Source organism: Mobula hypostoma, chromosome 1, assembly GCF_963921235.1.
Source record: "Mobula hypostoma chromosome 1, sMobHyp1.1, whole genome shotgun sequence".
Taxonomy (NCBI): Eukaryota; Metazoa; Chordata; class Chondrichthyes; order Myliobatiformes; family Myliobatidae; genus Mobula; species Mobula hypostoma.
In genome coordinates, this window is record NC_086097.1 from 38,164,310 (window position 1) to 38,175,889 (window position 11,580).

The 11,580-nt window shown below is 40.9% G+C and overlaps 1 protein-coding gene across 4 annotated transcripts in view; it reads left to right on the plus strand.

The window, feature by feature from the left end:
• Positions 1–11,220, plus strand: part of rtn1a (reticulon 1a) — a 217,040-nt gene extending 205,820 nt beyond the window's left edge. For all 4 annotated transcript variants that reach the window (XM_063046773.1, XM_063046782.1, XM_063046791.1 and 1 more), the window contains 4 exons: positions 1,484–1,553; positions 4,221–4,267; positions 4,380–4,438; positions 10,572–11,220. In XM_063046773.1, the coding sequence (XP_062902843.1) occupies positions 1,484–1,553; positions 4,221–4,267; positions 4,380–4,438; positions 10,572–10,614 (219 nt within the window). In that variant the 3' untranslated portion in view covers positions 10,615–11,220. The remainder of the gene's footprint in view (positions 1–1,483; positions 1,554–4,220; positions 4,268–4,379; positions 4,439–10,571) is intronic.
• The last annotated feature ends 360 nt before the right edge of the window (positions 11,221–11,580 follow it).

Genomic DNA, 11,580 nt, shown 5'->3' on the forward strand with positions numbered 1-11,580 from the left:
CTAAGGAATGTAAAGATAGAATTAAAATGCATGAATGTTAAGGAAAAAAAATGCAGTGAATAAACTTAATGAGCAATGTGTCCAGATGGAAGATAAAATTATTTTCCTCAAGTTTCTGTTGAGCCTCATGGAACACACCAAAAAGCTACAGTCAAATCGATTAGAATGGGATGGAAAATTAAAGGGGACCAAGCTATAAAATAAGGGGCCAGTCATTTATAACCTTGATGCGTGGGAATTTCTTCTCTCAAAGGGCATTGAATTTGGAGGACTCTATCTCTGAGGGTGGTGGAGGCCAGATAATTAGAAATATTTAATGTGGAAATGGATAACTATTTGATACTTCAAGGAATTGATGATTATGTAGAACTTTGAGAGAATAGGGGTTGAGGCCTGCTGGCTATTAATATACAGATTAAACTCTAGGAAACAGGCCGTGCATTGAAGGACAGTCTATAAGACAGATAATCTACTTGAGTGTTTTCACAGTCTTAGTACAGAAAGGCATAAACAACAGCAGTATTTGTTTGAATGATCCACATACATTAGGAACAATTCCTATTGACAGTTCAAAATTTAACACAATGGGGCCTTGATGAATAAAGAGCAGCCTCTTTAAAAATGTTATAAACTATTTACTTTTTATGTTTCTGCTATCAAAGTATTTTTAAAGTTAAGAATGTATTTTACTCTATTCTATTGGAATGTAAAAGATCACCTTCAATTGAAACTACCACTGACATTGTGATGTTTTGAAACAGAATAAGCCCAAGGACAAAATATTAAAATAAGGAGCTAAGAAAGAATGGATATTCCATTTCTCTTATGTAAAATATACTGGAGCATATTAGGAAGAATAGTTGTGGTTTGGATAATGTGGAGCTGTTTTGCATTGATTCTATTGTGTTTCTTTGTATCTACTGTGAATGCCTACAAAATTGGAACTCAGGGTAGTATCATCATCATCATCAGGCGCTATGCCCAGTTTGAGCTGTGACTGCCATGGCCCACACACTCCTCTTTCGGGTCAAGTGGATCAACTCATTAGTATTCATTTCCAGTTCTCTGGCTGCTGTCTCCATCATCATTTGTCTTTGCCTTCCTCTTGCTTTCTTCCCTTCAATCTTTCCCATAATTACCATGCATTCTAACTCCTCTTTCCTAATCACATGTCCAATGAAGTTACGTTACCTTTTCATCATCTCATACTTTATTTCTCCATTTGTGTTCGCTCTGTTCATGACATCCTCGTTAGATATTGGATTCGTCCATGATATTCTTTGCATCCTCCTCAAAAACCACATCTCAGGGCAGTATATCGTGACATATACATTGATAGTACATTTACTTTGAACTTTCAATTTAAAGTGTGGCAGATACAACTCAGCAGAGAAAAAACTGATTGCAATGACTTGAGGATCAGCATGAATTCTATTTTTGATGCAGACTCACGTTCTCATATTCATTTTAATTTATTTTCAAGTTTGCAGTACTGATGTGGCTACTGACCTATGTTGGAGCTATCTTCAATGGCTTGACTTTGATGATTATGGGTAATTATGTTCTTATATGAATATATTACAACAGTTAATTCAGTAGTTTTGTTGCTCAACACATTGCTGAATAACCTAGCATTTGCCCCAGTGCTCTACTCATCTAGCAACCTTGTAGGTCTTGGTATTTCCATTTGATGTCCCAGTGTTAAAATAACTGAATAGCAAAGTTAATCAGGGAGCAGAATGTGTATATAAAATGGAGTCAGGCACTCAGTCTCCTTGTCTCTGCCTGTTCTGTTTGACTTTTCGCTTTAATGGGTTTAAAGATTGATATCAATAACTAAGTGTTTAATTTCAAATATGTAAATCAGCTGTAATGAACTAAGCTATGGGAGGTTATTTCCCATGAATCTCAGGGGACTGTTTTATAACATCACGTACATGTGCAAATTTCCCCACAGTGGGAATCACCAACTGCAGGATGTCATTCGTAACGTTCAAATAGCTCTGCTGGTGACTGCACAACCTATGGCCTTCTATCCAATAAGCACAATGGCTCTGTATGACTATCAAGCCAGATCAAGTAAATCCTGTTTTCTTTGCGGCCATCTTTGTGCTCTCATTCAAAATTAATAACACTGGGTCAGATTATTTAATTGCGAAGGAAGGCTGCCAAGGTGATCGCTATGAGATCTAAACCAAGCTATTCAGCCCTGGTTTTTGATCTCTTCAGTGGCCATGAGCAGCTAAGGAATGTGGGTAAACAGCCCCGTGTAGCTGTCAACAGTATCCCATGTCCACCTGGTTGGCGGTAGACACTTGGCTCAGAATGAAATTGATCTGATGATTTCTAGAACATAGAGCAGTACAGCACAGAAACAGGCCCATCAGCCCATGATCTTTGTGCTGACTGTAATGACAATTTAAACTCCACATTTATACCCCTCAGTTCCCTGCCTGTTCATGGGTTTGTCCAATGCCCCTTAAATGTCGTTGTTATGTCTGATTCCACCACTCCCCCTACCAGCACGCTCCTGGCATCTACAACTCTCTGTGTCTAAAATCTTGCCTTGTAAGAGTCTTTTCAACATCCCCCCCCCCTCCCAAAGCTATGCCCTGAGGATTTGATATTTCCACCCTGGGGAAATAAAGGCTCGCTCTATCCTATATTATCTATCAGGTCACTCCCTCAGTCTCCGATGCTCCAGATAAAACAATTCAAGTTTACCAACCACTCTTTATAGCTAAAACTCTCTAGTCCAGATAGCATTCTGGTGAATCTCTTCTGCACCCTCTCCAAAGCTTCTATGTGTAATATGGTGCTAGAAATGCACATGTCTCCAAATGAAGCCGACCCAAATATTTACATATCTGTAATGTGACTACCCAACTTTTATACTCAAATCCCAACCAGTGAAGACAAGTATGCTGTATCCCTTCTTTGCCATCCTATCTACATTGTTGCCACTTCCAAAGAGCTATGGACTTGCACCCCAAGATCCTTTAGCATCTATCAGTATTTTTCATGTGCTACACTTCTACACCCACGTCTCAGCTTTGTAATGCCTGGATGAGATTGGTATAGTTTCTATGTGATGATGGGATATGTTAGTAGTCTTAATCCAGGCAACCACTTTTATTCCACGTCCTTCTGGGAACCCTGAAATTCCCATAAAGGGATCTACTGAGAACAGATTACCCTTGCATATTCCATTTCAATTGTAACACCAGGTTGATTAACAGAGAATGTTACAAAGTACTTAAATACACACTGGAAACACACTACTGCTGATCAATGGATCACACACAGTGGTTTCAGAAAAGGCTATATGGTTGATCAATTATTTGTGGGGTTTTTTTTAGCACTGTATGCCCCGAGCACAGCTTGTAAACTCCTCTTGTACCCGAAATTTTGCCCGCCCTGGTGTCCTTGTGATCATTTACCATATACCTGGGCAGACCAATATATGATGCTCTGTTAATATGCCCATATCTTGTATTACACCCAGAATTTTAGATTCTCAGGATGCCCTATCAGTGCTCTCTGTGAGTATCAAGATGGTGCTCACAAGTGATAACTGTAAATTGTGTGTCCTGTCTGTTCTTGTTATTGAAGTCTTCCTTTCCTGTTACCATTTCTTGATGTATAGTTGAGTGAAGGGGATAAATACACTCAACTTCACTTGCCCCCATCATCGAGGTGTTCTCACAACTTGTGCACACATTTTCAGGGACTCTTTATCTCATGTTCTTGATATTTATTGCTTATTTTGTTATTATTTTTTTCTGCTGTCCAATTTACATGACTACTTTATGAATCACTTCAGGATTAAGACCCTTCCTGGTGTGTCTACCTCAATGCCTGTATTTTAAATGTTGTATATTATTGGAAGTCCTTCAGCCTATTTCTTGCATGGTTATTCAGTTTTGGTTGGAAGAAGTTAACTAGAATACAATCAACAGTTTCTGAATGGGTGAAAGAAGAGGAAATGATGTATTGTTTTGCTTCACTTGAAGTCTCCCAGTCTTGCGTTCTTGTCATTAAGTTTTGTGATTACAGCTTGTCCTTCATATGCTGACTTACTCGTGCTTTTCAATTTTTCCATACCTTAAATTTTAGTAACGTATCTAGTGCTGTACAATTCCCATTTAGTTGGGTATAGTTATGTAAATGTGGTCAATCACCATTAATACAACAATTAATTTGTTGATATTTCTTTCTAGCTGTTGTTTCTATGTTTACCTTGCCTGTTGTATATGAGAAATACCAGGTAAATCTTTATTTATTTGCATAAATGATCAAATCATCAGATTACCAAGTAAATTATTACATTAAAATCTGTGTATTTATTTTAATGAAATGTGTTTTATGTCTGTCTACAGGCACAAATTGACCAGTATTTGGGACTGGTGAGGACTCACGTTAACTCTGTAGTGGCAAAGTAAGTTTGTCATTGCATTTGTATCCAAAATGAGAGGAAGCAGATTATCCTTCCTGTAACAGTTTGATAACATAAAATTGCAGATCTGCAATATTAACTTACAGAACTTGAAGCAATTTCAGCTAGTTACTTCAATACAGGAGAAAAGTCAGTCAGTCAAGTGCCTGAAGCTGCAATTCCTCTACATTTATGTTTGCAAGTAAAATAGGTTGAAGTGCGCATGGCAGAACAACAGGAGGATAAGAGCACTGCAGTGGTACATCTGATAGAACTGCTGCCTTGCAGTGACACAGGTTCAGTCCTGACCCCTGGTGTTGTCAGTGTGGAGTTTCCACACTTCCCCTGTGACTGTGTGGGTTGGTTGGTTGATTGGTCTCTGTAAATTGCTCCTAGCAAATGGGAGATTCATGAGAAGGGGGTGGCAGGGTGGGGGAGGAGTAGAATAAAATTTGCTATTTGTGTTAATGAGTGCTTGATGGTCAATATGAACTTGATAGGCTGCTTCCTTTCTGTATAACTATAATAAACTGGAATTAAATGACAATACAGTGGAGAATGGAGTTATGAAATAAGATCAGAAAATGCTTAAAATGTTAAACCAGGTCAGGCAGCCTCTGTGGAGAGGAAGAACTGAGATGGAACAATTTCCTAGTGTCAAGTCACCAACCTGAAATATAACTTCTGTTATACTTTAACAGCATTAGTTTAGAATACAAAAACTGGCCCACCATGCTCATGCTAATCATCTCTACTTTATCAATACTCTTCTCATTTTCCTGAACTTGGTTTATAGCCTTCTATGCCTTGCAATTGTCATGCTGGACTCGGTATAAGAAGGTTCTGAGAGTAGCCACTTCCACCATGCACACAAGCAGTGCATTATAGTTTCCAACCAAGTTATTTCCTTATGTTCCCTTTTATAACTCTTACTCCATAACCTATGACCTCCAGTTGTCGATACCTCTGCTGTGGGGTAAAGTTTCCTACACTCATTATTTTGCATGCCTCTGTCAGATTCTCCAAGGACAACAAACCCAGTCTATCCCATCTCTCGGTATAAATGAAGTACTTCATCCCTGGCATATCTTGTTGAATCTCCAGTGCACTCTGTCCAATGCAATCACATCCTTTCTGTAGTGTGGTAACCAGAATCGAATGCTGTTGCAGCCAAATCAATCTTTCCTAAAGTTTATATCATAACCCCCTTTGTCTGATCTAATGCCCTGACTAAGGAAGAGTCCTGAGGCCCTTGTACCTACTACCTGATGGCAGCAGCAAGAAAAGAGCATGACCTAGATGGGACACCCCCAACCTTGGTGTCACCTGCAAATTTGCTGATACAGTTCACCACATTATCATCCAGATCATTGATGTAGACGACAAACTACAACGGACGCAGCACTGATCCCTGTAGCACACCGCTAGTCACAGCCCTCCATTCAGGGAGGCAACCACCTACCACCACTCTGTGGCTTCTCCTGCAAAATCAATGTCTAATCCATTTTACTACCTCATCTTGAGTGCCAAGCGACTGAACATTCTTGACCAACCTTCCACTGGGGACTTTGTATAAGACCTTGCTAAAATCCATTTGGAGAACATCCACTGTCCTGCCTTCATCGGCTCTCCTGGTAACATCCACAAAATTCTCTGTTAGATTGGTTGGACATGACCTACCATGCACAAAGTCAAGTTGACTATCCCTAATCAGTCCCTGTGTATCCAAATACTTACATATTTGGTCCCTTAGAATACCTTCCAATAACTTTCTCACTACTAATCTCTACTAGGGCTCCTGCAATTTCTACACTTGCCTCCCACAGGGTCCGAGGGAACACCTTGTCAGGCCCTGGGGATTTATCCACCCCAATTTGCCTCAAGACAGCAAGCACCTCCTTCCCCTCTATAATTTGTAATGGGTCCATGACCTCACTGCTGTTTTGCTTCACCTCCATTGTCTCCATGTCCAGCTTTCAATGAAATACAGATGCAAAAAATCCATTTAAGATCTCCCCCATCTCTTTCAGCTCCACACATAGAGTACCTCTCAGATATTCCAGGGGAACAATTTTGTCCCTTGCTATCCTTTTGCTCTGAATATATCTGTAGAAGCCCTTAGGATTCTCCTTCACCTTGTCTGCTAGAACCTCATGCCTTCTTTTAGCCCTCCTGATTTCCTCCTTAAGTGTTCTCTTGCATTTGTCATACTCCCCAAATACCTCATTTGTTCCTACCTGCCTATACCTGCTATTCACCTCCTTTGTCTTAACCAGGGCCTCAATATCTCTTGAAAAGCAAGGTTCCCCAAACCTGCTATCCCTGCCTTTTATTCTGACAGGAACATACAAACTCTGTGCTCTCAAAATATCACTTCTGAAGATCACTCATTTACCAAGTGCACCTTTGCCAGAAAACAACCTGTCCCAGAAAACAACCTGTCCCAATCCACACTTGCCAGATCCTTTCTGATACCATCAAGAATGGCCTTTCTCCAATCTAGAATCTCAACCTGAGGATCGGATCTATCCTTTTTCATAATTACCTTGAAACTAATGGCATTATGATCATTAGATGCTAAGTATTCCCCTACACAAATTTTTGTCATCTGCCCTGTCCCATTCCCTAATAGGAGATCTAGTATCACATTCTCTGTAGTTGGGACTTCTATATACTGATTAAGGAAACTTTCCTGAATACATTTGGTAAATTCCTTTTACAGTATGGGAATCCCAAACAATATGTGGAAAGTTAAAATCACCCACAATCACAACCTTATGTTTCTTGCAACCGTCTGTGATCTCGTTACAAAATTGCTCTGCTAAATCCCACGGACTGTTGGGTTGTCTATCATATAATTCCATTAATGTGGTTATATCTTTCTTATTCCTCAGTTCTACCCATAAAGCTTCATTAGACAAGCTGTCCAGTCTGTACTGACTGAGCATTGCTGTGACATTTTCCCTGACTAGTAATGCTATCCCTCCCCTATTACTCTCACTCTATCACATCTAAAACAATGAAACCCCTGAACATTGAGGTGCCAGTCCTGTCCTCCTGCAGCCAAGTCTCATTAGTGGCTCATTATTATCATCATTATGTGCCGTGTTACATACTGTATGTGATCCTGGTCCCATGACCATGATTGTTCTTGGCAAATTTCTTCCCTGGAAGAGAGCCCAATGATCCAAAAATACAAAGCCCTCTTTTCTGCACCATCTCCATAGCCACATGCTAAACTATATAATCTTCCTATTTCTGGCCTCAGCACATGGCATGCAGGGCAATCCTGAGATCACAACCTTGGATGTCCTACCCTTTAACTTGGCACCTAACTCCCTAAACTCACTTTGCAAGACCTCATCATCCCTCTTTACCCATGTCATTGGTACTGATGTGTATCACAACCTCTGGCTGTTCACCCTCCCAAATAAGAATGCTGTGGACTCGATGTGAGAGGTCCCATCACCTGCGAGGCAACGTGCCATCTGCAGATCTCATTCTCATCCACAGAACCTCCTTTCTGTTCCCCTAACCAAAAAATCCCTTTTCATTGCAGCTCATTTCTTCCCCCTCTTCCCTTCTGAGCCACAGAGCTAGATTCAGTGCCAGAGACCTGAGCACTGTGACTTTCCCCTGCCAGGTCATCGCTCCAACAATATCCAAAGTGGTCTACCTGTTGTTGAGGGGAAAAGCCACAGGGGTATTCTGCACTGGCTGCCTATCGCCTTTCCTCCTTTTAATAGTAACCCAGTCACCTGTGCCCTGCACCTTGGGCGTAACTGCCTCCCTGTATGTGCTATCATTCAGCTCCTCTTCCTCCCAAATGATGCAGAATTCATCCTGCTCCAGCTCCAATTCCTTAGAAGCTGCAGCTGGATGCGTTTCTCACAGGTGTAGTCGTCAGGGACACTGAAGGTCTCCCTGTCTTCCCACATCCCACAAGAGGAGCATTGCACTACCCTGCCTGTCATCTCTACTGCTCTGAATGTGCAATAAAAAAGAAATAAAAAAGTAACAAATAAAAAATCTTCCTATGGCCTACGCCTGTCCTTGCTGAAGCCTTGAGAACCTCATTCACCTGTAATTACCTGTCCTACCCCTGCTGTCTTCCTTTGATAACAGTACCACATTTGCTGACACCCAGGCATCCAGCATTACCTGTGACCAGTGAAGATTTAACCGTCTCTAAGGACTCCAGTAATATATTTTCCCTTGCCTCACATTATCAGCCTGTTATGTAGTTCATCAAGCCTTGGGGATTCATCCATCTTTAAGTCTACCAAGACTCTATTAACACTTTTTTAGTGAATCACTGGGCATCTCTCTAAATTCTCCAGCTAAGACTTCACTTGCTTCCTCCAGCTCCACTATTACTTTGGGCCCTAATGAGCACTACTCTCTCCCTAGTTACCTTCTTACCCTTAGTATAGTGATAAGATGCTTTGATATTACCCTAATTCAAGTCTGTCAATTATATTCTATGCTGCCTCTTTATGTTTGCAGTTTATTTTAGAGATACAGCAACTAACGGGCCTTTCTGGCCCAGTGAGTCTGTGCTGTCCATTTACACCCATGTGACCAGTTAAGTTACTGACCCAGTCATCTTTGGAATGTGGGAGGAAACGAGGACACCCAGAGGAAACCCACACAGTCAGAGGGAGGACATAGAAACTCCTTACAGACATCGGCGGAATTGAACACACATCGCTGTTGTTGATGCTACTGTGCTACCCCAAATTTGTTAGACTTTCTGACAGTGTCACCAGCACCCAGTTAATGCTGTCTGCCTTCCCATCACGTGACTGCATTTTATCGGCCTGCATGTATGGTTTTAAAAATTTCTTTGGTCTGACATTTCCTCACAAAACGTTTTAGTGTTTTTGAGTTCAGAACACCTGAACTCAAGAGACTCAGTGGTTTGAAGTCTGAAATTTGTTAGGTGTATTTCCTCAGGTGACTCTTTTGTCATGACGTTGACAGAGGAACATAGAACAGGACAGCACAGTACAACCCCTTCAGCCTACAATGTTGTGCTGCTCCTTCAGCCTATTCCAAGATCAATCTAATCCTTCTCGTCCACATAGCCCTTATTTTTCTTTCATCTTTGAATCTCTTAATTGTCCCTAATGTATCTGCCTTTAACACCACCCCTGACAACATGTTGCATGCACCTACCACTGTGTTTAAAAAAAAAAATAACTTTGACATTCCCCTCTATTTACTTCCTGAGGAAGCTAAGGAAATTTGACCTGTTCCCTAAAAACTCTCACTAGTTTTTATAGATGCACCGTAGAAAGCATTCTGCTAGGGTACATCACAACCTGGTATGGAAGTTGTCCTGTCCAAGACCGGAAGAAGCTGCAGAAGATCATGAACACAGCCCAGCACATCACACAAACCAATCTTCCGTCCACGGACTCACTTTACACCGCACGCTGATGGAGCAGTGCTGCCAGGATAATCAAGGACATGACCCACCCTGCCAACACACTTTTCGTCCCTCTTCCCTCTGGGAGAAGGCTTAGGAGCTTGAAGACTCGTACGGCCAGATTTGGGAACAGCTTCTTTCCAACTGTGATAAGACTGCTGAACGGATCCTGACCCGGATCTGGGCCGCACCCTCCAAATATCCAGACCTGCCTCTCGGTTTTTTTGCACTACCTTACTTTCCCTTTTCTATTTTCTATTTATGATTTATAATTTAAATTTTTAGTATTTACTATCAGTTTGTACCAGGGAGCACGAAGAGCAGAATCAAATATCGCTGTGATGATTGTACGCTCTAGTATTGTTTGGCGACAATAAAAGTATAAAGTATACTTTGACCTTTTAAGTTCTTTTTCTGTACTTCTTGGCATTTTCTATACTCCTGAAGGATCTCCCCTGTTTTCAGCTCTCTGCAGCTGCTATCTGCTTCCTTTTCACTGATCCCTCAGTATCCCCAGGTATCAGGATTCCCTCATAGAAAATTCATCCAAATGGAGTTTACTGAACTGCCAATAGTTCATGTCTGAATGTCTCCCATTCATCTCATGGCCCTTCACTCCAAGTCACATAATGTTATAAGTTAGTTTGCTTTCCAATTGTGTAAAATCCACTCAACATCCATTTTTTATTTTAACCTTTCTTTCAGGATTCAAGCCAAAATCCCAGGTGCCACACGAAAGACTGAGTAAGAGGAACATGAAGAGAGACTGTGGGCGCATAAGAGGGTGCCTGAGGCAGAAGCAGTTCTGTATTTGTCAAATTAATCAGACATGTCTTGGAGAGTTGTTGTCCCATTTGTCAGCACCATGAATTTCGGAACATGCGGCACGAGATGATCCTTCTCCCATGCTGTTTCCAAATGATTAGAATATCTGCAATCACTTGTGTTGATCATTAAGTATAGTAAGGAAAATCAAGTAACAATAATTGTAATAGATGTGTTTTGTGTTGCTAATGAACAAATGCATGAGGTTAAGAGTCTTAATTCTATTTACCTTCCTAGTGTTTTCTGCTGCTATGGCAGTGCTTATGACTTTTAATGTTATTTGTGGCTAGGGCATTTCTGCTTTAGTGCACTTCTGCAATAGTCTGATTGCTCCAAAGTCACTGAGTCAGTTTGGCTTTCTTGAGTAAAACAATAGAACAGTGGATCTACTGTATGTTTTGGTGTTTATCCAGCACAAAAGTTTTAAGGATTCTGTACTGTAATTGTGGCATCTGGTTTTGTAAACTAAAGAAATACAAAGCTCATGTTTTTCGAACTATTGTCATACTATTAAAGAAGTATGGAAACATGAGAAGACTCTGACTTTTTTTCCTCCGAGATGAATTGCTGCAGTTTCCACTCATGTAAATGGCTCGTGTTAATTCACACTAGAAATGAACAACAAGCCTGCATAGGAGATTGAATTGAATGTAGAGTAACTCATTCAAAGTGCTGGAGGAACTCAACAGGTCAGGCAGCCTCTTCAGAAAGGAGTAAGCAGTCGACATTTCTGGCCTAGACCCTTCATCAGGACAGATTGAATTGAATGACAAGCAAACTTTAAAGTCTCATTTCTCGATTCTTTGTGTCTCAAAGTGACCATTGCTTGAAGAAAAGGACACCGTTTGGTTAAATGAGAAGGAAGCTGCTTACCACATGGTAAACTCTG